At 39.9% G+C, this 26,271-nt stretch overlaps 1 protein-coding gene across 1 annotated transcript in view; it reads left to right on the top strand.

Moving 5' to 3' along the window:
- The window catches only part of KDM4C (lysine demethylase 4C), a 112,140-nt gene that overhangs the window by 3,165 nt on the left and 82,704 nt on the right, over nt 1-26,271 (top strand). The window contains exons 2-4 of the mRNA XM_080939942.1: nt 5,994-6,154; nt 14,027-14,202; nt 21,547-21,661. Coding sequence (XP_080796068.1) covers nt 6,011-6,154; nt 14,027-14,202; nt 21,547-21,661 — 435 coding nt within the window. The 5' untranslated portion in view covers nt 5,994-6,010. The remainder of the gene's footprint in view (nt 1-5,993; nt 6,155-14,026; nt 14,203-21,546; nt 21,662-26,271) is intronic.

The raw sequence follows: 26,271 nt of genomic DNA, 5'->3' as shown, positions 1-26,271 counted from the left end.
AACGGTGCCATTTAAATGACTTTCATAGATTATGTTTTTAGGAACGTGTAAAGTGGTAGGGCTCCACATGGTTTTTCAGAAGGCCTTCAGTGCACTTCGCCACACCTTCTCTTTTACCCTGCCCTCCCATGTCCCTTCTAGACTTCATCTTCCCATTCTGGCTCTACATTTTTCTCTCTATAACCAAATTCTATTTTCCCCTCCTGGGCTTGGATTACCCAGGATGATGGTTTCCTGCTCCTTTCCATTTGCCTGCAAATTTCATTTTGGTCAACAACCAAATAGTATTCCATTGTGTAAGTGCACCACATTTTCACAATCTATTCTAATAGTTAATTAGTACCTATTCTGTTTCCAGCTTCTGGCTATCATGTATAGAGAAATAATGAACATGAATGTACAAGTGGATGGCTTATATCCCCTCCCCGCTCCATGACTCCAAAAGCCGGGTAGCATATCAAGCAGGTTTATATATTAAATTCTCAATCCACAAACCCTCTACACAATATGCTTAAACCAATGGACAAAGATGCAAACTGCCCTGCTATATGACATAAAGTGACCCATAGAAATCCTTAGAAATGATAACAACCTCAAGCTAGAGATGCCCTGAAAGAGACATAAACATCTGCTTCCATCTTCTTCCTGGAATCTCCTCTTCTGTTTTCCTAGCCCCCCGCCCCCTTTACCTCTCCACTGTCCGATCTCACCTTAACATCACCACAGCAGGATCCCTGATTTCAGGTGTTATTACAGAACTATGGTGAAACAACAGCATGGGATTTCCATAAAAACAAATGTGCTCAGTGGAATAAACTTGAAGATCCAGACATAATTCTACACACCTCTGGGCACCTGAATTATGGTATGGGAGCCAGAATTACACAGGGGATAAAAAAAAAAAATCTTTAAGCATGATGTAGTTAGACTGGATGGCTGCATGTAGAAGAAAGAAGATGCATTCTTTCCTACTTTTCTGCACAAAACTCAACTCTAAATAGATCAAAGGCCTCAACCATACACCCTGAATGTGATGAAAGAGAATTAGGAATCGTCTAATTCACACACTGGCACAGAACAGAACATTGATAGGATGGGCACTGAGATCAGCCATTAATAAATGGGACCTTGTGAAGCTGAAAAGCTTTTAGATGGAAAGCGGCAGCATAATTTGGGGAAAGCGACAGGCTACAGTATCTAGAAAGTACAAAGAACCAAGAAAACTGAAGGTCCAGAAAACAACCCAATTAAAAATGGGGTACAGAACTAGGCAAGAGAATTGTCAAAAGTACAAAAACAAAACCCAACCCCTTAAATGTTTTTCAGTATCTTTAGTCGTTAGGGAAATGCAAACTAAAATTTGGATATTTCATCCTAACTCAGAATAGCCAAGATCAATAAAATAAACGAGAACAGATGACGGCAGAGCAAACTGGTACAGCCAGTCTGATTTATCGTGTTCCGCAGGAAGCTGAACCAGTCTACTTCAGAGGTTTTCTTATTTTTTTGAACTGGGTCTCACTTTGCAGTTCTGGCTGGCCTAGAACTCACTGTACAGCAGGCTGGCCTGGCCTGGAATTCCTAGAGATCTGCCTGCTTCTGCCCCCAGAGTTCAGGGATTAAAGGTTTGGGCCACCTTCACTTTTTCTTCACTATTGATTTCATCTGAATTTCTTGGGAGGTAGTCTGGTGCCTCAGCCTCACAGGTGTGAGGATGTTAGGTGTTGGAATTACTGCTGAGTCCTAGAGATACATCCTCCTTCCCCTTGACCTCCATCCCAGAGCATGCAAGGCAGGTATTGTACAATTGAGCTACACATGTCCAGCCTCAGTGTACAAATCCTGACTGTTGTTCCTTTTTCATCTCTGTCATGAGATTTTCTTCAGAATACATCAAATACTAATTAATTGGATCTCAGCACCACACTATATGGTCAAGCTTCTGTTTTGTCTGGGTAAATTTTGTTTGGATAAATTCCCTCTGTCACCCCTCTCCCTGTCCCTTCCTCTCTCCCTCCCTTCGCAGCAACAAGAAATCAAAATGTGAGCAAGATTATTATTCTTATCTTTTTGTTTGTTTTTTGCTTTGGTTTCCCCAAAAGAGGTATACTTAGGGAGCACTTATCTCTTTGAATGGTGTGGGGGAAAAAAAAGACTGGGTTTAGGAACTGGATATGTTAAAGGGTAGAAGTCCAAAATTACTTCCTGGCCTACTCAGATAAACTCCAAGCTTCTCTTTCTACTCTTTTTTTTTTTTTTTTCTGACCCTTTTCTGCCCTGTTTTCAGTCATATCTCCTTGCTATCGCTTGAAGAATAGAGACTAAGAGTTTTCTCTTCCTCTGGCATCTCCCGGATTTTATTTGTCTGAGCCTCCTTCCACTGCCTGCTTTGAAGCTGGAGCCCCCTCTGTTGGTTCTGCCTTTTCTCAGCAGTTGCTATTGTAAATCAGAACTCTTGGAAAGCAGCTTTGTCTGCGGAGGCTGGCTGATTGATTAGAATTTCAATACCTGTGGAGAGGTTGGAATGTTGCAGGCCCACTAGGTAGTGACCTTATCTTGGGCTAGTTTTAGTCTGTACCCAGTAGCCATTCATTTCCCCTGGCTGGCACTCTTGTGACAAATAGGTAAAATTTTTTTGGAATCTACTAACTTAGTAGACCACCAGCTTCCACCAACCAAATGTGAAGAATGTCATCAGAGCCCCTTCCAGGGTCTATATAACAGCTTTCCCTATCTCGCTGTAACTGATAGTCAATGTATTTTTAACTTGCCTTGGTTTATAATTCTCTTTGTTCTCTATCTCATGGTCTGTTCTCATAGTTCTTAACTAAAACTCATAAAACTGCTTCCTTGTTGGAACATAGAGTTTGAGGTAATGTGTATTCCCTGTGCCATAATGCTCTTATTCCCTTTAGGATGAAAGCTGCATTGATATTTTTTAAAACTTTTTTTTTTTTTTTTTTTTTTTGGCATTGACATCACTTATTGTATGTATTGTGGCAGGACAGTTTTGTCCTTTGAATGTCTGTGGAACTAAAGTAAGGAATTCAGTCACTGGTTTCCAGTGTCTTCAGTGGCTGCTGCCTCTGCTCAGATGATACCAAGGTGACTTGTCGCTTGGTCTGAAGAAAAGGAATGTTTCTTTTCAAAGCTGGTGTGTCTTATACAGACAGTTTGTAGTTTTCTTAGTTTCCTGCTGCTATCTTTTGCTGGTGAAGCAAATTAGATTTGTTTATTGTTGTTTTTCCTTGTGTTTTGGAGGTAGGACTCTAGGTGCCTCACCTAGAGTTTGGAATGTAGACCATGCTGACTTCTGACTTGTGAAAATCTTGCATCAGAACCAAGGTTATGGATGTGTTTTGTTATGCTTGGCTAATCTGTTTTCTGAATGACACACACATATATATATATATATATATATATATATATATATATATATATATATATATATGTATAGTGTGTGTGTATGTTAGTCACCATGTGAATTCTGGGAATTGAACCAGGGTTTTATGTAAGAACAAATGCTCTTGACTTCTATTCCTTCTTTTTAGCTCCTTGATCATACTCTCCCTCCCTCCCTCCCTCCCTCCCTCCCTCCCTCCCTCCCTTCCTTCCTTCCTTCCTTCCTTTTGAAACAGGGTTTCTTTCCTGCCCAGCATTGGGAGACACAGCTTGCTGTCTGTAGCTTAGGTGTAGACTAGGAGAGAGAGCACAGGGTGGCTCATTGAGTTCTCTATTGGGCAGACAGTTGGGAACTCAGAGGTAGGAAGTGTGCAGAGGCTGCTCCAAGGGAATGACTGTGAAGTCACAAAGAACTTCACTTGTTTGAGAAACTTGGTTTAAGTACTGTTGGAGGGTAAAGTACAGTTGGCTTTCTATATTGAGGTTTTTTGGTTTTTTGTATTGATAATTGAAAGAATCAAGGGCTTACAAAATATACATCTGATTAAGGTTGTAGCTTAGCTGACGAGAATAGTTGCCTAGAGTGTGCCTTCCAGTACCACAGACCTCCCTTGTAGGTCTAAGCATATGAACTTCAAGGTCATCCTCAACTACATAACAAGTTCAAGGCCAGCCGTAGCTATATCAGAAGTCTCAAAAAGAAAAACTGGTATGTAAAGAATTAAAAAAGTTTAAAAAAAGAAAAGTTGTATCATCATGTTTTATCCCTTTATATCAACTTGACACAAGCTAAAGTAATTTGAGAGGAGGGAACCTCAATTAAGAGAATGCCTCCGTGGCTGTTACCAAGCCTGTAGGACATTTTCTTAATTAGTGATTGATGGTAGATGCTGCCATCCCTGAGCTGGTTGTCCTGGCTCTATAAAAATAGTAGGCTCAGTAAGCCTTGATGAATAAGCCAGCCAGGAGCACTCCTCTATGGCTTCTGCATCAGCTCCTGCATCAGGTTCCTGCCCTATTTGGGTTTGTATCCTGACTTCTTTGTTTATGAGCTATGACATTGAAGTGTTAGCCAAATACATTGTTTCTTCCCCAAGTTGCTTTGTTGATAGTAATACAACAGCAATAGTAATCCTGAGTAAGACATTCCCTAAACAATATAATATCAATTATTGGCTTAGACTTTATGTTGTATTAGATGGTATAAGTAATCTAGATTTAAAGAATAGAGGAAGACATGTGGGTTATGTGCAAAGAGTAAGCCAGTATATATGAAGGATTTGATTATCCTTGAATTCCGACATTCTCGGGGTAGGGTCCAATATCCTATGACTGCCTGAGCTGATTGTTTTGTAAGGGCCAGATCTGATATAGAATGAGTCTTTAAAAATTATTTTTTTTATTGTGTGAGTATTATGTATATATGTGTCTGTGGTTTGGTAGGAGTTTGTGTTACTATGCAAAGAAAGGGACCTGGCCAGAGGACATCAGGTGTCTTGTATCATGCTGAATCTTACTCCCTTTCTTGAACCCGGAGCTAGGCTGGAGGCTGGATGTTGGAGTTTGAACTCAGAACTTCAGCCTTGTACAGATCTTAACTTCTGAGTGAGCTCCTCTGGTACGGATATTCTGGTAGTTTTGTCATGTGATTGATTTTTAAATTATTTCAGAAAAATGTCTTTAAAAAGCTGGAAGCACACTTCAGTTCCGTGCTAAGGATATTTAATTTTTTCATGCAGCATATATGTTAGCCTTCATATGTGTGCATATGTGACATAGTGGACCCGTACATCTGTGTGTTAGTTTGAGGGCCCTGGGACAAGAGATTTAGATGCATATGTTACTAATCAAAGCAGACAAGGCCTCCAGGTTCCCCCAGCAGTCCCTCCCTGGCTTATCCTGCCCCAACCTTGAACTTTCCAGCCCAGCAAGTAGGCTGCTCTTCCCTTTCAGAGGTCAGCCCCTCCCCCTCCCCTCTCTCTGAGTGTGTGTGTGTGTGAGAGTGTGAGTGTGTGTGTGTGTGTGTGTGTGTGAGAGAGAGAGAGAGAGTGTGTGTGCGTGTGTATGTGTGTGAGTATGTGTGTGAGTGTGTGTGTGAGTGTGTGTGAGTGTGTGTGTGTGTGTGTGTGTGTGTGAGTGTGTGAGTGTGTGTGTGTGTTCGTTCCTTTCCTGTCCTCTGCTCTCTGTGCAGGTGCTGCTCTCTCCTCCACCTCCCTCTTGGGCCGGTGAACTTGCCTGAGAACAGCTTCCCAATAAACCTGCCTTTAATATAATCTAATTTGGCTTGAATTGTCTCATTTCCAACAGTGGAGAAATAACCTATCACTTCTAGACTATACCTCTAGAAAATTCACTTTCCCTTGGAAAGGTTTCATGGAGGTCAGTTTTACAGAATAGGAGCCTGTTAGGAAATCCCCCCACCCCCCCATGCCTCTCCAGGAATCTAGGAAATAAATGTGAACCTCTCAGAGAGGTGAGAGCGGAAATAGATAAATAGAGAGGAGTTCTTTTGGTAGACGCGTGCATGCTCTTTGGTGAAGACCTAGACACACTGCAGTGATACATTGCTGATGGCCACGTTTTCTTTGCAGAGACATCTGCAGCTATCATGGAGGGGGCGAAGGCGGAGAGTCCCCTAAACCCCAGCTGTAAGATAATGACCTTCAGACCTTCCATGGAGGAGTTTCGGGAGTTCAACAAATACCTCGCATACATGGAGTCTAAAGGAGCCCACCGAGCAGGTCTCGCCAAGGTGATTATGTTCAGACGTGTCCTAAAAAGAATCTGGCTCTTAAATTACGTCGTTAGTGTTCTGGTGCTTTCAATGTAATGTGTCTACTATTCCCATTCATCCATCTGGAACACGTGCTTTTCTCAAACAGTATCTTTGTTTTGTTGGGATTATTTATACTATGCTATGTTCTATAATTTCTTCTCTCTCCCCCTCTCCTTCCTTCCTTTATTCTAATAAGTAAAGGCATCTAGAGGTGGGAGAAGATCAGTTCTCATCCCTTTCTCAGAGAAAACACCTGTTAACTTGACGTTTAATGTGATTTCCTTTATATTCTTTTCCTCAGTATTCCTTTCTTCTTTTACTGTCTTTCTCCCTCTCCCCCCTTTTTTTGAGATATATTCTTTCACTATCTTGAATCAGCCTCCTGAATGCTGGGATTGTAGGCCTTAGCAACTGTGCCTGTCTCACTTTAAAACAACAATTTGTGGAAGTGTAAGTTACTCAGGACACAGTGCCCTCATCTACAGTTTGTAATTCAGTGGGGTTTGTGTATCCAAATAGTTTTGTGGCTGCTACCCCATCAAATGCTGTGCGCTCACCACATACAGAAACTGTATTTCAAATGGTCACCTCCAGTTTTCCGGTATCACTGTTGCCCAGGGCAACCGCAGTTTGCATTCTCTACCAATTTGATTTTTTACCTGTTTTTGAGAACAAATACTACTTGTGTATTGCTTGGTTTTCTGCTTTTACCCTGATGTGGGTTCCAGGGAACACTCTTGGTTGTCATACTTCTTTGTTTTTGGTTTTTGTTTTTTCGAGACAGCGTTTCTCTGAGTATCCCTGGCTGTCCTGGAACTTTCTCTGTCGATCAAGCTGGCCTCTGCCTCCTGAGTTCTGGGATTAAAGGGGTGCACCATCATGCCAGGCTGTAACAAGCAAACTTACCACTGAGCTCTCTGACCAGCTCTTAGCCATCTTCTTTCTTCAGGTGTGAAGTGCCCACTGTGTATCGATGTGTTGCTGGAGGGCACACAGACAGAGTCAAGCTGGGCAGTGAAGGCACGTGTCTATAATCCCAGTACTTGGGACGAAGAGGCAGGTGGATCTCTGGAGTTTGAGGACAGCCTGGTCTTCAGAGTGAGTTCCAGGACAGCCAGGGCTACACAGAAATCTTGTTTCAAACAAAAACAAAACCACCAAACAAACAAACAAAAAATAGGGTGAAAAAGTTCAGGTTAGATATGGCTCAGTAAGTAAAATATTTGCTACCAAACTTTTAAAGACCTAAATTCAGTCTCCAGAAACCATGGTAATATGGTAATAAAAACTATGTAATCCTGCCCCTCCACTGGCAGTGGTGAATGAGACACCATGACCACGGCAACTCTTACAAAGGAAAACATTTAATTGGGACTGGCTTACAGTGTCTGAGGTTTAGTCTATTATTTTCATGGAAGAAGCATGGTGAGCAGGCAGATGTGGTGCTGGAGAAGGAGGTGAGAGAGTGCCACATCTTCAAGAGAAGCAGGCAGAGAAGTGTGAGCCATTGAGCCTAGACTTGAACATCTCAATCCACACCCCCACAGTGACACATTTCTTCCATCACGGCCACACCCTCACCCTATGGGCCAAGTATTCAAACATATAAGACTGTGGGAGCCATTTCTATTCAAATCACCACAGAGACCTGTGTCAAAAGAGTAGGAGGTAGGAATTAAGGAAAAACATCCTCTCTGCCCCTGCTCTCATGGATGGTGTGTGTGTGTGTGTGTGTGTGTGTGTGTGTGTGTGTGTATGTGTGTGTGTGTGTGTGTATGTGTGTGCCTGCGTCCTGCTCATGTGTGCTCATAAAGTCTATAAGAGGGCTTTGAATAATTTAGAACTAGATTTACAGGTATTCTCATCCACCCAGTAGAATTACTTGGATTTGAATTCTGGTCAGCAAGTGCTCTTACCTACTGAATCAGTTTTGCAGCTCTTAAGTTTTTTTAAGACAGTGTTTTGCTAATTGCATGGGATTACATCCTATGGAGGTAGGGCATTAGGGGGTTTATTCTACCTGCAATGAAAAACAAGGATGGTCTTAAATTATATCAATTAGCTTGACAAAACACTTTCAGGAAGGAATGATTTATTTTGGCTGTTTTAGAAAGCAGTCTGCTATGGTGCAGGGAACGTGAGGCAGCTGGTCATATGACATCTGTACCATGGAAGCTGGAAGAGATGAATATTGTGGTTCAACTTATTTTCCACTTTTTAATATGCTTTAGAATCCTAGCCCACACTTAGTGTGGGTCTTCAGGTCTCTGTGATACAATGTAGATCTGTCTCCTAGGTGACTTCTGTCAAGTTAACTATTAAAATTGGGAAGGAGAATGTAGTAGTGGATGTTTCCTTGTCCTGTTCTTTTGCTATCTGTGACATTATAAAAGGTACACTGGCTTCTATGTAAAAAATGAGTTTGGTGTGAAGGGTAAGTGTCCACAGGAAGTGTTGCCAGGGATAGTGTGTGTTCTAGTGACGTTCCCTCGGTAGCTTTGAGTACTGGAAAGAGAAGCCATCTTTGAGTGTGTTCATCTGTTCTTGTTCTTAAAGAGATGACATTATGTCTTTGAAAAAGTAATGATAAATGGTGTGCTTAAGGTCATAGGAGAGTGCAGTGAGGTACCAAAGACTGTCATTTCATTATATAAATGCAGGAGACGGGCAGAGGCTGTTGCTAGGCTGATGATTTCACTGGGGAAGGTTTTCCCCTGGACTTTCCACATCTATTGTGAAGGTCAAATGGTGTGGACAACGATTGTCAGCTGAACGGAGAACTTCAGGACTCTAGGACTGGACTGTAAGGTGTCCTGATTCACAGTAGAGGCTGTGTGTAACCCAGTTCTTTGCTGTGTGTGGTGTTTGTATGCAGCGGTTTTGTTCAGTGGCTTTGTCAGTAGCTGTCCTCTGACTTGCACATGTGTGCTTTGCACCTCCCTGCCTCTGTGTCTCCTCCCCATACACAGAATAAGGACATGGAAAAGTTTAGAATTTGCTCTTTTAATTTTGGTCTCAGAGCTTTCAGATTATCATTTTGGGATAAGGATAGGAGAATCATTCTTCAGTTGAACAGAAGGTGTTATTTTCCAGTCATTTGGCATGAGTATGTAATGTTAAGTAATGTATTATCAAGAATTTGGACTTTATTTGCTTAGAGAGAAGCTGGAGATTTCTTCTTTCCAGATACCTAGCTGTCTGTCCTTTTTTTTTTTTTTTTTTTTTTTTTTTGAGACAGAATATCCTGGATACCTGAATTTCCTAGTTGTCCTGCCTCCATCGAATGCTGGGGGATGGCAAGCGTGTTACCACATGTTCATTATTTGACCTTTTTATGAAAACCTTTTTTGTCCCCTTTTTTGTTTCTTGAAAACATCTCTTGGTCCACTGAGATTAGTATACTGTCTAGTGTTAAAGTGGACTGTTTAGTAACTAGAAGAGGAAATAGCAGCCACTCTTGAGGGAGCTGCAGGCACACTGCGTACATCCGTGACAGGGTGTAACAGAATAAAATTAATGAGAATTACAAATACAGCTGAGTCCCACCCTCATCATAACACTCACTGACAGAGACAGAGTTCTATAGTGTTTTGTTACACTAGGCTAACAGCTGAGCTGCTTGTTTCTGGTCACGTTTTGCTGTGTCTCATAAATTATGTTTATCCTAGCTTCATTTTATTCTGGAGGTTGCAGTAATTTAAATGTGTAGAACTCCAGCAAACCAAATTACTTGTTAAAAATCCAGACAGTTGTGGATGTTTTTCTTTTCCATGGAGGAATAAAGGTTCCCTGCGGTTTCTTTTTTAAATGTATTATTGACAGCATTTAATGGATTTGTTTTAACTTACAATAGTTGTCTTAACATAATCAATATTTAAGTACTTCAATAGTAGTGAGTTTGATTTCAGATTAGTCCAATTTTGTTTATTTCTCTCTTTCTTTCTCTCTCTCTATATATATGTATATGCATACACACACACACACACACACACACACACACACATTAACATATACTACCCACATGCTATGTATGCTTCATAAGCACTAGAGAGTGAAAATAAGTACCTGTGCCCGCAAGATGAAGCCAGTTTATAGATAGCATCTGGCTTCAACATATTTAGTGAGCATGCATATTTTACCTGGAAATGTCTGGATTTGGAAACAGTGACATAAAGTATGTATTCTATCTTGATATACTCACGAAGGTAGTCTATATAGTTGATAGAAATATAGCAGAATAGGTTTCCTTTATTTTAACTCATTAAATATAAAGGTTATTGATTTAATATAACTATTAAATATTAAACTGTTTAATGACCAGATATGTAGTGCTTGATTGCAATCTCTGTGAGGTCATTTGGTATTTGAAGAGTCACAGTGGATCTGGCAGGATGACTGTAGAAAAAGCACTTGTCTTTCCTGCTGCTGATTATTGAGTCTGGGCTCCAGTGGATGGTGGGAAAAAAGAACCACCTCCTGAAAGCTGTCTTTGGACCTCCACTGCATGCCACGCCCATCCTCCACACCTATCAGGAAAAGAAAATACGATGTAAAATTAATTTAAAAGAAAATATTTGATCAGGCTTGGATTGAGTATCCTTCCTTCCTTCCTTCACTTTGAGATGGGGTCTTTTGGTGTATACTGGTCTGGCCTAGAATTCACTGTATAGACAGGCTGGCCTCAAACATAGAAATGATATGCTTAACTTTGTAATCAGTTTAATTTTATTTTATGCTTTGTTCTCTATATTTAGAAAATTACTTAAAAATATTCCCTGTTGGGCTGCAGAGGTTAGGTTTAATGATTAAAACCTATTTGCTATTGTTACAGAGGATGTGCCTTTAGTTCCCAGCACCCACATGGTAATAAACAATCATCCATAAATCCAAGGATGCCAGACAATCATGTGGTACATGTAGACACCACACTTACCTGTAAAATAAAAGTTAAAAAAGAAAGTTTTAAGAAAAAAAAACAAATATACCTGGGAAACCAGTTTACTTCTTTCTTTTATTACTTACTTTTTAATTTTTGAAATTAAATTTTTATTATTTGTTTGTGTGTGTGTGTGTGTGTGTGTGTGTGTGTGTGTGTGTGTGTCTGTGTGTGTGTGTGTCTGTGTATGATGTGAGCGTGGGTACATTCAGAGGTCAAACAACTTTTGGAAGTCATTTTTCTCTTTCCTTCAAGAATCCCAGGATTAAACTCAGGTGGTGGCTTGAGTGTATGTGTATTACTTGTGTGTAGGAAATCTCAGGTCACAGGAGGACATTGAATCCCCTGGAACTGAGTTATAAGGAGTTGTGAATTGCCATTTGGGTGATGGGAGTAAAAGCAGTAAGTACTCTTTTCCACCGAGATATTTCTTGATCCACTAGTTTAGGTTTTATTTTTGAGATAGGATCTCTTGTTTCAGGCTGGCCTTGACCTTGCTGTGTGGCCAAGAACATTTCTCCTGTCTGGATGCTGACATTACAGGCTTGTACTACCAGGCCAAGCTTATGTGGTACTGGAGATAGACCTCCAGACTTTGTGCATGTGAGGTATTCCTCCTCCTCTTCTCCTTCTTTCCCTCCCCACCTCTCCCCTTCCCTTTCTTTGTTCTCCCCCAACCCCCTTCCTCTTCTTCCTCCTCCTTTTTTTATGAGACAGGTCTCTGTCTTGCCTGTCCTGAAGACAGGCGAGCCTCAAACTCATGGAGATCTGCCTGCTTCTGCCTCCCAATTAAAGGAGTACGGCACCCCTGCCTGCCTGCTTGATATTTCTTACTCTTTGAAGATTTATTTTCATTTACCTTTGTCTATTGATGTGAGTATATCTATGTCTGTGCAGGAGTCTGCAGAGGGCAGAAGAATATCAGATCTCGTGGAGTCATAGGTATTTGTGAGCTTCCTGGTGTGGCTGTTGGGCACCGATTTCAAGTTCTTTGGAAGAGCAGCAAGTGCTCTCAGCTGTTGAACTATCTCTTGCACTCACAGTTGATATTTCTAATACTTAAATACTCTGATTTCCTTTCAGTTACCAATGTTATACTAGAGTGTCGTAACAGAAGGCTGATTTTGTTCTCTGCGTGAGTGAGTACATGTGAGTGCAGGTATCTGCTGGAGTTAGAGAACTGCCGTCCTCTGAGCCGCCCACTTCATACATTAGACCTTCTACAGAGAACGATTGCTATAGACTGAGGACATGTTCAGTATCTGCTGTGCAGTCATGAGAGCCTGAGTTCAGATTTCTAATGTGCATGTTATAAAAGGGTCAGGTGTCATTGTGTCTCTGTAAGCCTCATTCTGGGAAGGTGAACAGAGGACTGTGGGCTCAGTGAGAGACTGTTTCAAAATAAATTAAAGTAAGGTGGCTAATAATAGAGGAAGACATTGATATCAACATACACACATAAACATGTGTATTCTTATACATATATACAAACACAAAAGTGTGCAGACATGTTACATACATAAAATAAAACCAAAACTTAATATTTAGAGGTGCATAGCCAAGTTGTTACCAATGAATATTGTAGCTGTTGCTACTTGAACAAGGATAGGCGTATTTGGAAAAGAGAACATGGGGGATTTCAGAGGAGTAATGATATTCTGTTCATTATACCTGCCTAAGACGCTCCTCTGTTTTGGTTTCTAATAATTCATTTTCATTTCCAATTTATCTTTCAATCTTAAATTTTTAAAAGATTTATTTATTTATCTTATGTATATGAGTACACTGTCTTCAGACACACCAGAAGAGGGCTTCAGATCCCATTTCAGATGGTTGGGAGTCATCATGTGGTTGCTGGGAATTGAACTCAGGACCTCTGGAAGAACAGTCTGTGTTCCTAACCACTGAGCCATCTCTCTAGCCCCCTCAATCTTAAAATATTTTAAGAATTTTCGTAGGTATTCTGGAGCATGTCTGCAGTCCCAGCATTTGGGAGGAGCAGGAGGCATTCAGGGGCATTCCTAGATATGTAACAAATTCAAGGACAATTTCTGAGTTGCTTAAGAATTTGTCAGAAAACACAAAATACAAACCAAAAAGTACTGCCAGTGTTGGGAGAGGTATACCATGGAAATGGACAAAAGTTACAAATCAAACTTCTCCTCATCTTTACAGAAAGCTGGTTTTCAGACACACACTTCTTTGCTACCATGCTCTTTGGCAACCATGGAGAGCTAGAGGGATGTAGGAAGGCAAGGAAGGTGAAAGGGGCATCCCTGAGATGGCTGCTTCTTGTTACAAGACATTATGGAAACTACTGTGAGGAGAGCCAGTGGGAAGGCACATAGGCGTCTAACCAGGACCAGCAGGAGAAAGGGGAAGACCCGGGATCTCTGTAAAATCTCCAAGCCAGGCTCTGTTTACATGGACTTCCCACACGTGTAAAGCTTTAACCTCAGTTTGCCTTGGTTTCCCCAGACATTTAGTTCTTTGTCCATGTGAGGGAACAAACTCAGAAGTCCTCTAGATGACCACAGTGACCTTGTACTCTATTGTAAAAGAGAGCTAAAGAGAAAATATTGACTGAACGTTTACTGATCTGTACCATATAAAAAAGACACACAGATAAAATTAGGTAAAGGGGAACTTTGTGTCTTTGAGGAGGAGTCGATTAACTTTTCATCTGTTTGGGGTTACACAGTGGTTCATTGTTTGTTCCGGTGTTGTTGGCGTTTCATCTGACATTTCAGCCTGTCTTATAAACACTAACACATGTCTCAGCAAAGCATTAATGAGTTTTTATAGTACTTTTGTTACAGAGGTGTTGAGATAATGTTATGTTCTTTTGAAAAAATGAAGTACGTGTAATGTTTAGTTTGGAGTTTTAGGTTAATATTTTGTTTTGTTTTTAGGTGATTCCTCCTAAGGAGTGGAAGCCAAGACAATGCTATGATGATATTGATAATTTGCTTATCCCAGCACCAATTCAGCAGATGGTCACCGGGCAGTCGGGACTGTTTACTCAGTACAACATCCAGAAGAAAGCCATGACCGTGAAGGAGTTCAGGCGGCTGGCTAACAGTAGCAAGTGAGTGGGCTGATTTATGTTTGTGTTTCTTCACAGAGGTGTGTGGTGCAGGAATCCAAATAGGTAGAGAAGCCTGAGAAACCTGTAACGAAAGCAGGAGCCTCCTCTGTTCTTCAGATGGCGGCTTACACTTGCTTATTTCTAAAGAAATTGTTCCAATTTTATAATCCCATTTGTAAAATGCTTGTCAGAGTTTTTTAGTTCTCTTTAGCTTTACTAGGGAAAATTTTATTCATAATTTTATTTAAGACTAAAATGAGTACTAACAATTTAAAAACTGTTGAATGAGTAGGAAAACATTTATTATATCCATTATCTATGATATATAACAAGTTCTTAAAATTAGTCTCTTAAGCCAGCTCATAACTATAAGAGTCAGAAGCCCAGGAGTCCTAGATGGGTGCCCAAGCTTAGGATTTCTGCCATATTAATTGCGAAGGCCTTGGCAGGGCTGCTGCTTTGAACTTGGCTGGAGGATTCTTCTCAGGAGGGTAAAGTCTATGCTGCTGGTCCTTTATTTGGAACTTCACAAATGTGTAGCATGGTGAACATATTACTGTTCGCTTTATTCCACACGAGGTCTGCCAGCCACTCACACATCTTTAAAAACACATTTGAGTAAACTGCAGACACTGGTTTGTTTTATCTGAAATAATTCTGCGTGAATATGTAACTTTAGAGTTCAAGATTTGCTTTCTTCTTTTATTTTTTAGTGTGTTCTTCAACAATGTCATACAGGTATTTAACATGTTCTGGTACTCCCTAACTCCCGTCTTAGCTCCCTCGCCTCCTAGTACATCCCATTCTTACGTTTTTGCCTTCTTATTTTGTTATATGACCTACTGAGTTTAATAAGGGATGTTTGAGTAATCATGGGCTTATAAATATTGAAAGAAGGCAGGTAGGCTCCCCAGTGGGTATACGATTGAAGATAAAATGACATCATCTTCATCATGAACACCAAGTTCATCATGAGGCAGTAGATTCCCCCTTCTTGACTTAGAGCTGACACTCCAATACTGTGCAGAACCATAGCAGACAGCCACAGCTTCAGGAAGTTCATGATTAAAATGTGTGTCCTGTCTGGTAAATGGCTTATATTTGTTACTTCTCTATCTTCCTGATCCTGCATTCTTTCTGCTTCCTTGTTGGTAATGCTTCCTGAATCCTCATATAGTGCCAGTTGGCTTCTTCCAGAGAAATTGATAGGTACCTTATATACTGAATGGGGAGAAGAATGAAGTCTTACTTTTGCCTTTGATGCAGGGAGATAGCCTGTTGCTGTAAAGCTGAGGTTGACATTGAATTTGCAGTCTTTCTGTTTCAGTCTCCCAAGTTCTGGATCTATAGGTAAATGTCACCATACCCAGCAAAATTTTCATTCTTGAAGGGAAGACTGTTAAAGAATTTATGGATATATTTTTAAACCTTGGTGTTTTTTATTTGGTATTGGATGCTAAAATAAAAATCTTAATGTTTACCTAGCTTGCACAATATTAAATCACCTTTGGTAAGCATCATATCTCTGTACACAGTGCTATGTGGCTTTTGATTAATATAAAGCTTTGTGATATTTAATCAGGGAGGGAGAATTTTCATTTTGTAGGTGTTGTTGAGATGGATTTTGAAGGAATGTCAAACCTTTCAAGCAGTTAAAAAGGAATACATGTAGGTGGACATTGTCTGGTTTGTTACCGCTGCATACAGGATAACGTAAGATATGACAGGTATTTTTACTGTGTAAATTGAATGGGTAAATAGTGTTGTGGTAGCAAAAATACATTTGCAGTTTTAGAAATTACTAGGTAAGTATTAAATATCTTAATAAGATATATATTTAGAAATTACTAGGTAAGTATAAATATCTTAATAAGACTATATATTTCTTGGTTTTCTGTAATGAGTAAAATGTTATCAGCAAAGCCTTTATTATGATGGGGTTAATCAGTAGGGGCTGAGAAATTGTTTTGAGACTGTTTGAACTTTGAAGAAATGTTGTCTTCTGGGATTGTCTGCACTTGCTGCTACATGAAAGCTTGCAGCTGCACCAACCTTTGTCCTAAGACACTCCTGGTAGGTAACTTGGAGTTCTTTTGATTATGGCTAACCATGGTCAAAAATGGTTGAGATTTTTATAGATTGTCTGCTTTCTTAGGCAACAAGGGCAAGATAACTTCAGTAGTTGGAACTTTTTCTAGCCCCAATTTCTTTTGTGTAGTGATTGAATAAAGTAAAGTGAGCTAGTTGGGGTCAGTCTTTTCCAAGAAGGCTGGGGATGATGATACCCCTTGGCTGCTTTCTATATTATAAAAAAGCAGGCTGAGCAAGCCATGAGGTGCAAGTTAGTGAGCAGTGTCCTCTATGGCCTTTGCTTTAGTCCTGCCTCCAGGTTCCTGCTCTTTGAATTTTGCCTTGGCTTCTCTTAAGTGATGGATTGTGATTGGGACATGTTTAACAAATAAACTCTTTCTTCTCAAATTGTTCTTGGTCATGGTGTTTATTACAGCAATAGGAAGCAAACTAATCTTCGTGTGTATGGGTGTGTATTTAAAATGTACATATATTTCTACTGGTAATTTTATGAGGGAATTTACTGCAAATGTTAGTGGTCTGTACTCTTCAGGTCAAACCAGAGATCTTGTCCATACAAAGTATTTGGTCTACATAGAGATTACATTGTTAACCGTTTCTTATTAGCACATGCATGTGCAGATGTACACAGTACACCGTTTGCTTGGCCTTACCAGTACAGAGGATAAAATACACTAACACGTGATTGATAATACGTGCTGTTTTGTGCGGCCTACTGATCAATTATCTCATGGGGCCTTCTCCAACAGCTTGGATGTTGATTCTTACCTTTACTTTTTAAAAAAATTTTATTATTTTTTCAAAAAAAATTAAATATATGTGAGTATTATTTTCATCTTTTCTTTCTCTGTTTTTCAGCTATTCTTTCCTTTCCTACTCCCTCTTAAACTATGTCCTCTAATTATTATTACACACAGATACATATGTATATGTATATATTATTACATGTAACTACACAGGGATTAATTTATAAATAGGACTTGCTGAGCCCATTTACTATCATATGTAAATGAGCATGTGGTATTGGAAAGCCAATTGGGGGCTCGTCTCTGGGGCTCATCTCTTAATAGTTTCTAATTGCCTGTACATCTTCATGTAGGAACTGGTTTTGTGAAAATCTCCCCACTTGTGTTGTCATATTAGCTCGTTATTCAGTTATTTTGCTATTACATTGTCACAGTTTCATGGGTGTTGCTTCCTTGTCCTATATAGAAGACACAATCAGGCCGGAGAGATCCTGGTCTTTGGCAATCTTTCCATTTTTTTCAACAGTGTTCCTTAGGTGTAGGGCTGTGCTGTGCTTATATCAGTTGGGGGCAGGCACTCCACAGCCACTTTGACTAGTTGAGTTGTTCTCTGTCATGATGTCTGTCCACCTGTTGTATAAAGAAGTTTTGTTGATAGGTGTGAAACCTGTATTTTCTGTAAGTATAGGATAAATATGTAGAGTACAGTTAGATGTTGTACTGTTGTCCAAGTTAGGGTTTTCTTTGCCATGAAGCAACGCCATGACCAAAGCAACTCTATATATAATTGGGGTTGCTTTACAGGTTCAGAGGTTCAGTCCATTATCACTAAGGCAGAGTCTAGGCAGGCATGGTGCAGGAGGAGCTGAGAGTTCTCCCTCTTCATGTGACTGGCTCTCACGTGGTTAGGAGGACGGCCTCACTTTATTGCCTGTCTTTTAATGCTGAAATTATTTTCTTGAAGACAACGGAAAGATGAATTTTGTTTCTTCATTCACGTAGCCTGTGCCTTTATTGGCAAAGTAAAGCTTTTGGAATTTAAGGGCACTATTGAAAGGTACAGGTTGATTGTAGCAATTTAACATTTTTTTCTTTGTGTTCTTGCATTATTAGTATTTTTATTGTTTGTGGTTGTGTATCCGTATTTTGTATTTTAATAATTATACTTCATTGATTTTCTTTTTATCCTTGGCTATGCTCATTCCTCTCTTCAGTCAGAAGCATTGCTTCTACTGTTCTTTTTAGGGCTTGTCTGGCAGCGATGCATAATAATGTAGTAACAATAATGATTTGAGACAGTGTCTCATGCAGCCTTTGCTGCTCTGGACCTTGGCCAGCAAGGCCTTGAATTCACAGAGGCTAGCTATGCCTGCTCGGCTTTCTGAGTGCTCGTGGCATGGAAGCTGGGCACCGCTATGGCTGGCCGGCGTTAATCCTTTTAACGTCTTCCCATGGAGAAGCGTCTTCTTCATCTGTGGCGCGCAGTGGCTCTGCGCAGCAGCCGAGGCTGGCGTCTGTGGGGCTGTAGAACTCACCACTCTGGGTCTTCCTCCCTTTCAGAAGTTCCACCCGGAAATAAGCTGCATGATTTCCTTCACATGCTGCTTGGGTTTTAGTTATGCCGTTGGACTTGTCTTTTCTGTTCTTGCTTACTGGTGCTCCATGTGCTTTCTGCACATGTGTACGTGTGATTTTACTTAGTTTAGGAAAGTCCTTGATCTTCTTGAAGATCTGACTTTTTTTTTTTTTTTTCTTTAAGTACAGATGTTTGTTCTTCTATTTAATCCAGTTTACTTTTAAGGTTTTCACCCAGGTTTTCTGATTTAGTTACTGGGTTTTGTAATTCTGTCTTTCATTCATTCATTCGATCATATTGAGTTCTCTTCAATATTTTTATTTTATGTTCAAATTCTCAATTATCTTAATTTTATTCAGCTGTATGCTTGCTTCTTGACCTCTGTGTTTATTGCTAGCTATTCTCATTATATTTGAGCTGTCTATGCCCTTTTAAAATTTCTCGATGAAATATAGGTTCCGTGTCCTGTGGTTTATATAGGAAGTTTTCATTGGAGAACATGTCTGTAGGACTGGTGGATTTGGGGGTCAGATATATTGCCTTGGATTTTCATGTTGTGATTTTATCATATAACCCAGGCATATAGCCTTCTCTGCTAGTTGTGTGGCCTATGCAAGGATCTAAGCTGCCTCAGGTTAGGCCCGTTGCAGGCTGTGTGGCTGCGTCAAGGTGCGAGGGATGAGGATGGCACGGGAAGGTGAGGTTTCCTGAGCTCTTGTATCCTTGCACAGATGTTTGATCTGCTTTATGCCTGTAGGGTGGACATAGTGCGGCCTGCTAGGTGCTGGCAGAACTCACCTGACTAGACTAGTGCATCTGGTGCACAGGGGGTGGGGCCATTGCCAAGCCTGGGGCTTGGAAATGCACTGGCAGCAACTGATTGGAATGGGCAAGCACACAAGATGGGACTCCGGCCAAACCTGGGGGTTGGAGACAGCACAGGTAGGTCTGACCAGACGGGGAGTTCACCAGAGTGGACCTAAGTGTAGGGTTGGGGACCAGGACAGGGCCTGTAGATTGGATATGGCATAGGCAACTGGAGTGGAGGAAGGGAGGCAGTGCACAGTTCATCTGCCCGGGTCTGCCGTGGTGACTACATGGTCCCTAGTAGCAAGTGGGGCTGAGATCAGTCTAGTCTCTAAGCCATATCTATATTTTACAGAGCAGTGATCAAGCTTCAGAGAAATTTCGCACTCTCCCAGGGTTATGTTAGCTTTTGCATGACAAATCTTGATGCTTGTGGTGGCTCTTAACTGTAATTAGAGTTCTAGGGTTGCCAAGGCAGGCGGAGCCCGGTCATGAGCCTCTTTTTAGAACTGTGCAACAGTGAGCGAATTGTTCTGAGGATGTATCACTGAGTCAGTTTTGAGTAAGTTGTTGACTTTTGGAACAGCTGTAATGGTAAGACAGCATATTAGGATGAACTTCAGCTAGTGTTCAGGAGAATCCGGCAGAACTGACTGAACGTCCTCCCTTCTAGGGAGTTTGAATATGCATTTCAAGTACTTAAATCTGTACAATATTAACGTTGCCAAACTTACCCTTTTTATTACAGCATTCAGGTTTAAAATAAGTTCTCAATTAGCAGTACAGTGACAGACCCTTACTGAGACCTGAGTTCAGTTCCCAGCATCCATGATGGTGGCTCACAGCCACCTGTAACTCCAGCTCCAAGGACTCCCAAGAACACTTAACACACACGGCACACACAGATTTATCTCAGATACTCATACATTTAAAAATGTTTTTTAAAATGTTCATATATGTCATGTGTTCTTGGTGCCTGCCAGAAGAGGGCATCCGGTTCCCTGGAACTGGAGTTAGAGACAATTAAGAACCACAGTATGCATGCTAGAAGTCACACCGAGTCCTGGAAGAGCAGCAAGTGATTTTGACGACTGACTCATCTCATCTGCTCATAGGGATTTCTGCTTCTGCTACGCTTTCTTTCCTCTTTTATAGTTTGCTTCATTATTTTATGAATCTATCTCTTTGCTTATTTTCTTCATGAATAAAACCTATCTGTGTTGCTCTTTTTTTATTGCCCTGACAGAAGTTAAATTAAGGAAGAGGTACTTGGTTTAAAGTTTCAATCTAATAGTTAATATTCATTGTCAAATTGACACTTAAGTCTCCGAGCATGCCAGAGAGGGTTTCTATTAGATTAATTGATATGGGAATACCTACTTTAACTGGATTGTGCCATTGTATGGCTGTGATTCTGTATTGGAATATAAGGAGAGCTGTACTGAAAGTTAGCATTAATCTCTTTTTCCATTCCCGAGTGCACATCCATGCAGATCAGTCCTTAAGCTTCTTTGCTGAAGTGAACCCAGCTTTTGTCAGAGTATTATCACAGATATAGGGAAGTAACTCTTACCTGTTGTGTCTAGTATGTTACTCTGTCACCTCTGCATTTCTGTGCTGGTGAGAGGAATTTATAAATTCACATGAAGGGTGTATACAATTTTGACATGATATACGATGAGAAATTATGCTCTGGAAAGGTTGTGCTAGTTTATTCTTCCTCTCTAATTACGTAAGTTTTTTTCCTTTTTTTTCTATCACTAGTATATTAGGTAACACCAATCCAGAAACTACAAACTACCTTATTTTAATTTTTTTCTTTAGTTGTTCTATAGATGTTCTGTTTCTTTTTCTATATAAATCTGTAAATTCTTGTATAATTATATATTTTAGAAATATTATGAAAGCTAAATATTGATGCCTTTATTAGTATGTTTTGCAAATCTTACTGATAAAGAATATAAGACGTTCTATAGAGCTTTAAGTACAAAATCATTTCTATATTACTCATTAACTTTACCATGGGAGTGTACAAGTTTTTTTTTATTTAGAAAGTAAATTAAATTAGAAAAATCTTAAAATTGCCTTACTGGTTTGTGGTTTTTACTTTTTAATTTTTTATAGATACTGTACTCCAAGATACTTGGATTATGAAGATTTGGAACGCAAATACTGGAAAAACTTAACTTTTGTGGCACCTATTTATGGAGCAGATATTAATGGGAGCATATATGATGAGGTATATTTATGCTTATGTTGTGGTTATTAAAAAGATTTTTGGTGATACTGCTTCTTGTTTTCTATTTTTAGATAGCTTAGAAGTACTCAAGTATATCTATTTTATTCATTATATTTATTTATTAGTTTTTCGGTATCTGTACTGTTTAAATATGAGAAAAGAAAAACAGAATTCTTTCCTTTCTTTTTTCTCTTTCTCCATTCCCTGCATGTGGATCACTTTTTCTGTTTTGTTTTTGTTTTTTTTTTGCATTGTTGTTTACCTTAAATTATGTGCATGTGTGTATCTATGTCTGTGCGGAAGGTGGAGGTTAGAGGCATCGGATCCACTGGAGGTTAATCACAGGTGGCTGTGAGTTCTCTGATATAAATACTAGGAACCAATTTCAGGTCCTCTGCAAGATTAGCTTTCACTATTATAATCACTGAGCCTTTTTTTCCATCTCCCCCACCCCTTTTAGAGCCAGTGTCTTAGATAGTTCAGGCTAGTTTAAGACTTGCTGCTTACCTGAGGATGACCTTGAACTTCTGATCATGTTCCTCTGTTCCCAGCTTCCACGCTAAAGCTGTGACAGGTGTCAACTAAATTGTGGGATCTGGTGAGGCTGCCATAATTTCTCTAACATTACTTAGAGTTACAGTAACTCCTCTCCTATATATAGGATATAGTGATGACTAACTTTTAGGGCGAGAGATGACAAAGAACTTTCTGGTTATGTGTGACATCACATTTTGCAGTCCTGGGTTCAATCCCTTGGGCTGTAAATACAAACAGGCAAACAGGTAAACAAACAAACAAATAGATAAATAAAGGAGGAAGAATAAATTTCATTTTGTAGTTAATAAGTAAATAAATTGTAGGGTGTTTTGTAGTGTTTTGTTACCCAGGCATCTTCCTTGTCCTCTGTGCATTGACATCCTGTGCTACCTCTTGCCTTAGTTTCTTTGTTAACTTTGTTTTTTAAGTATAACAAGTTGAAAAGTACAGGTCTTAGTTTGAGTTTCTATTGCTACAACTAAACATCATGACCAAAAAGCAAGTTGGGGAGGAAAAGGGCTATTTGCCTTGCACTTTCATATTGCTGTTTGTCATTGAAGGAAGTCAATACAGAAGTTAAACAGGGTAGGAATGTGGAGGCAGAGACTGATGTAGAGGCCATGGAGGAGTGGTGTCTTTCCATGGCTTGCTCAGCCTGTTATAGCACGTGCGACTACTAGCCCAGGGATGGCCCCACTCACAGTGGACTGGGCCCCATCCATCAACCACTAGATAAAAAAATGCATTACAAAAGGACCTTATGGAGGCATTTTGCCAACTGAGTTTCCTCCTTTTAGGTAATTCTGGCTTGTGTTGAGTTGGCGTAAGACAAGCCAGCACAGTACACAAAACACAAAGTCAGAATCCGTCTCTCTCAAAGCATGCACTGTCTGTCCTCAGCTCCAGTTTCTCCAGTGATGAGCTTTCTACCATCGTAGCAACTCTTTCTTTTCATTCTTTCTTTTTTAATATTTACTTATACATTTATTATATATAAGTGCACTGTAGCTGTCTCCAGACACACCAGAAGAGGGCATCAGATCTCATTACAGATGGTTGTGAACCACCATGTGGTTGCTGGGAATTGAACTCAGGACCTTGGGAAGAGCAGTTAGTGCTCTTAAACACTGAGCCATTTCTCCAGCCCCGACTCTTTCTTTTCTTATAACAACACAATTCATTGTGGCCTGTTTATGAACGGTATGTAGTTTGGGTCATTTGGTGTATGTTCTTTCTTTTTTTTCTTCCATTCTTCATTCCTCCCTTTGAACAGTTTCTTGCCTTATAGACAGGCTGGTCTTGAAACCATGATGCTTGTCCCTCTGCCCTTTCATCCTTCTACCCCCAGTTCTGGGATTATAAGTGTATTAAATAATTGCTAAGCTTTTTTTTGAATTATTAGCTATAGTTCATTAGTTTTAATAGCTCTATGTGATTTGGCTTTGTTAATAAGCTATAGCTTGTCTTTTTGTTATTTGTTATTTGGGTTGCTTTTATTTTTAGTCTTTATGAGCAGGGCTTCTATGAATTTTGTGTAAATGTTTCCTAAGGCATCGAAACAGGCTTTCCTGTTGGTATAGATCGATATGGCTGCAGATAAATACCTGACTGTCTTTAGAAGAAAACATTGCAGTTTATAGTCATCCATCTTGAAACAGTGTTTGAGTTTTTGCTCTTCCTTAGCCTTCTGTAGATTTTAGCTATTCTGTTAGGTGATGTATCTTGTGTTTTTCCCTCCTTGAGACCGATTCTTCTATGTGACAAAAGCCTCAATGTGTAGATCAAGCTGGCCTTGAGCTCACAGGTCCTGTGATTAAAGATGTGTGCTACCATGCCTGGTTATTTTGTGCTTTAAGATGTGTTATAATATTTGTCCCCTCAGGTCCATTTCCTCTCTGTGGAATATGTTTGTTTTTCATTCCACTCTATTCCTTTTCTCTACCTTCTTCTCCTCTCTTAACTCTTCTATTAGTTAGTTAGAGTTTTATTGCTGTGAACAGACACCATGACCAAGGCAAATCTTATAAATAAAAACTACTCTTATTAGACAGGGGGCATTACTTTGGAATTAGTAGATTGTAGATTTGTTACTTTTGGTTTTTTATTGGGATTTGCACATTAAAATTGTGTTTTGAGCCTCCCATCCCATATTGCGGTATTTGTAATGCTTCATAAGAATTAAGTTGTCGTAGCTTTTTACTATTGTTTCTTCGTTAGACTTGCATTCTGGCTATAATGGTCTATTCCCAGCCCTTCTGTGCAACAACAGCCATTATCCACAGGTAGATTCACTGTGAAATAGAGTCAAAGTCAGTTACACAGGTCATCACTTAAGCACCAACCGCTCCATAGACTAAAGGGACAAAAGAAGGTACAAAGAAGGAAAGGCAGCACTAGTTGGAATATCGATCAGCTTTGGCATGATAGAGACCAAATAGGGGAGAGGAAATAGATGGATGAGAGATGTCTGACTAACAGACTGGAGAGAAGTAAAGCTCTGCGGTCTGATAGTGCAGGGGTTACATCTTTCAGGAACCCTGCAGAAGAGTTTCTTGGAAGTGTAAAAAAGCAAAAGGAATGAGCAGGGGGGCGGTGTTTTAAACAAAGCAAAAAAGAAGAAAGAAAAAGCAGTATAGAGTAAGAACAGAACACGGCTGAGGTGGGTTGAAGAAATGATGTTGGGATGTTAAACACAGGCTCTGGATCAGGAGGGAGAGAAAGCCCGGAGGGGATATAGTTTAAGGAAACTGACTGGCCTGATTTGTGGTCTCAGGATACTTGTCTTTTTACTATCTGCTGGGCGTTTTGAACAATGTCCTCTGAGAGTGTCCATATTGGGTCTAACTTTGGAGTTTAGATTACTGATGTCCTGATATGTGGGTAGCACTTTGTACATGGAGTTTCATTTTTTTTTGGCATCTCATTGCAAATGTTGTCCATATACTTATTTACCTAAGATGATTGGCATCTGTGTGAATGTTGCTCTTCTATACTTTGTTTTCGACCCGATTACTGATTACTGATTTGCTAAAGTTGTTCAGATCTGGCTCAAGTATCCCCCACCTCTCCCGTACCTCTGCAGTATTCTGTTTGTCAGGTTTCCTGTGTAGCCCATAGCACTTGCTCTCGGGATTCTCACCACTGTATCAAAAGCCCTTTTACATGATCTCTTGCTTCTGTTCTGTCAAATGCCAGTGTTGAGCCCTGAGCAAGCATTAATGGGAATAGAGTGATTATATTAAAGGCTTACTTGATGTAATTTAACTGTTTTAAAAATGATTAATTTCAGCTTTAGTTTCTCAAGAAGAGGTGAACTCCTAGTTCTTAATTTCTCAAAAAGAAAGTAAAGTCCTATGATTTATATGTTATTTTAAAGATCTACAGGGTCTATATGTAGATGTATAAAAGCTAGCTAGGAAGCAGGCAGATCTCTGAGAGTACTAGGCTAGCCTTTTCTATATAAATCTGTGGTAGCAAGTGCTACACATAATGATACCCTGTCTCCAAACCAATAAAGCCAAACCAGCCAATGAGCCAAACAGCAAGACCCTATAGTGATTATCTTTGAGTTTTAAAGTAACATTTTTTCCCTTTGTTTGTATATGTGTGACATGTTCATGCCACAGGATGTGTGTTCAGTACAACTTTCAGGAGCTAGTTCTTTCCTTTACCAAGTGGTTCTCAGGGACAGATTGGGGCTTAGTGACACTCAACTTTACTCTTTTTTCCAATAATTTAGTATTTTCTTTTATTCACTTTACCTCCTTAGCTACATCTCATCAACTGTTGTCACTTTTGAAAAGATAGACAGCACGTTGGTGAGTCTGTCCATGGGAGTTCGACTTGGATTTAGCTATTTCTAAATTTTGGTGCACCATTCTTTTAATACAGCACAAAACAAAATGGAACACCAAGAGAAATCAGAGAGATTCAAAGTATTGAGAGATAAAGAGGAAGAATTTTTCTTTGCTTAAAAAAAAAAAAAAAGTAAATTATACTTGGATCAGAGTTGACCTTCTGACTTGCCTGGCTACATTGCGTTAGAAACAGTCAAGCCAGCCCGGTTAAAGGCT

The sequence above is a fragment of the Micromys minutus genome (assembly GCF_963924665.1).
Source record: "Micromys minutus genome assembly, chromosome: 28".
NCBI lineage: Eukaryota > Metazoa > Chordata > Mammalia > Rodentia > Muridae > Micromys > Micromys minutus.
This window is presented reverse-complemented; position numbering and strand designations above follow the sequence as displayed.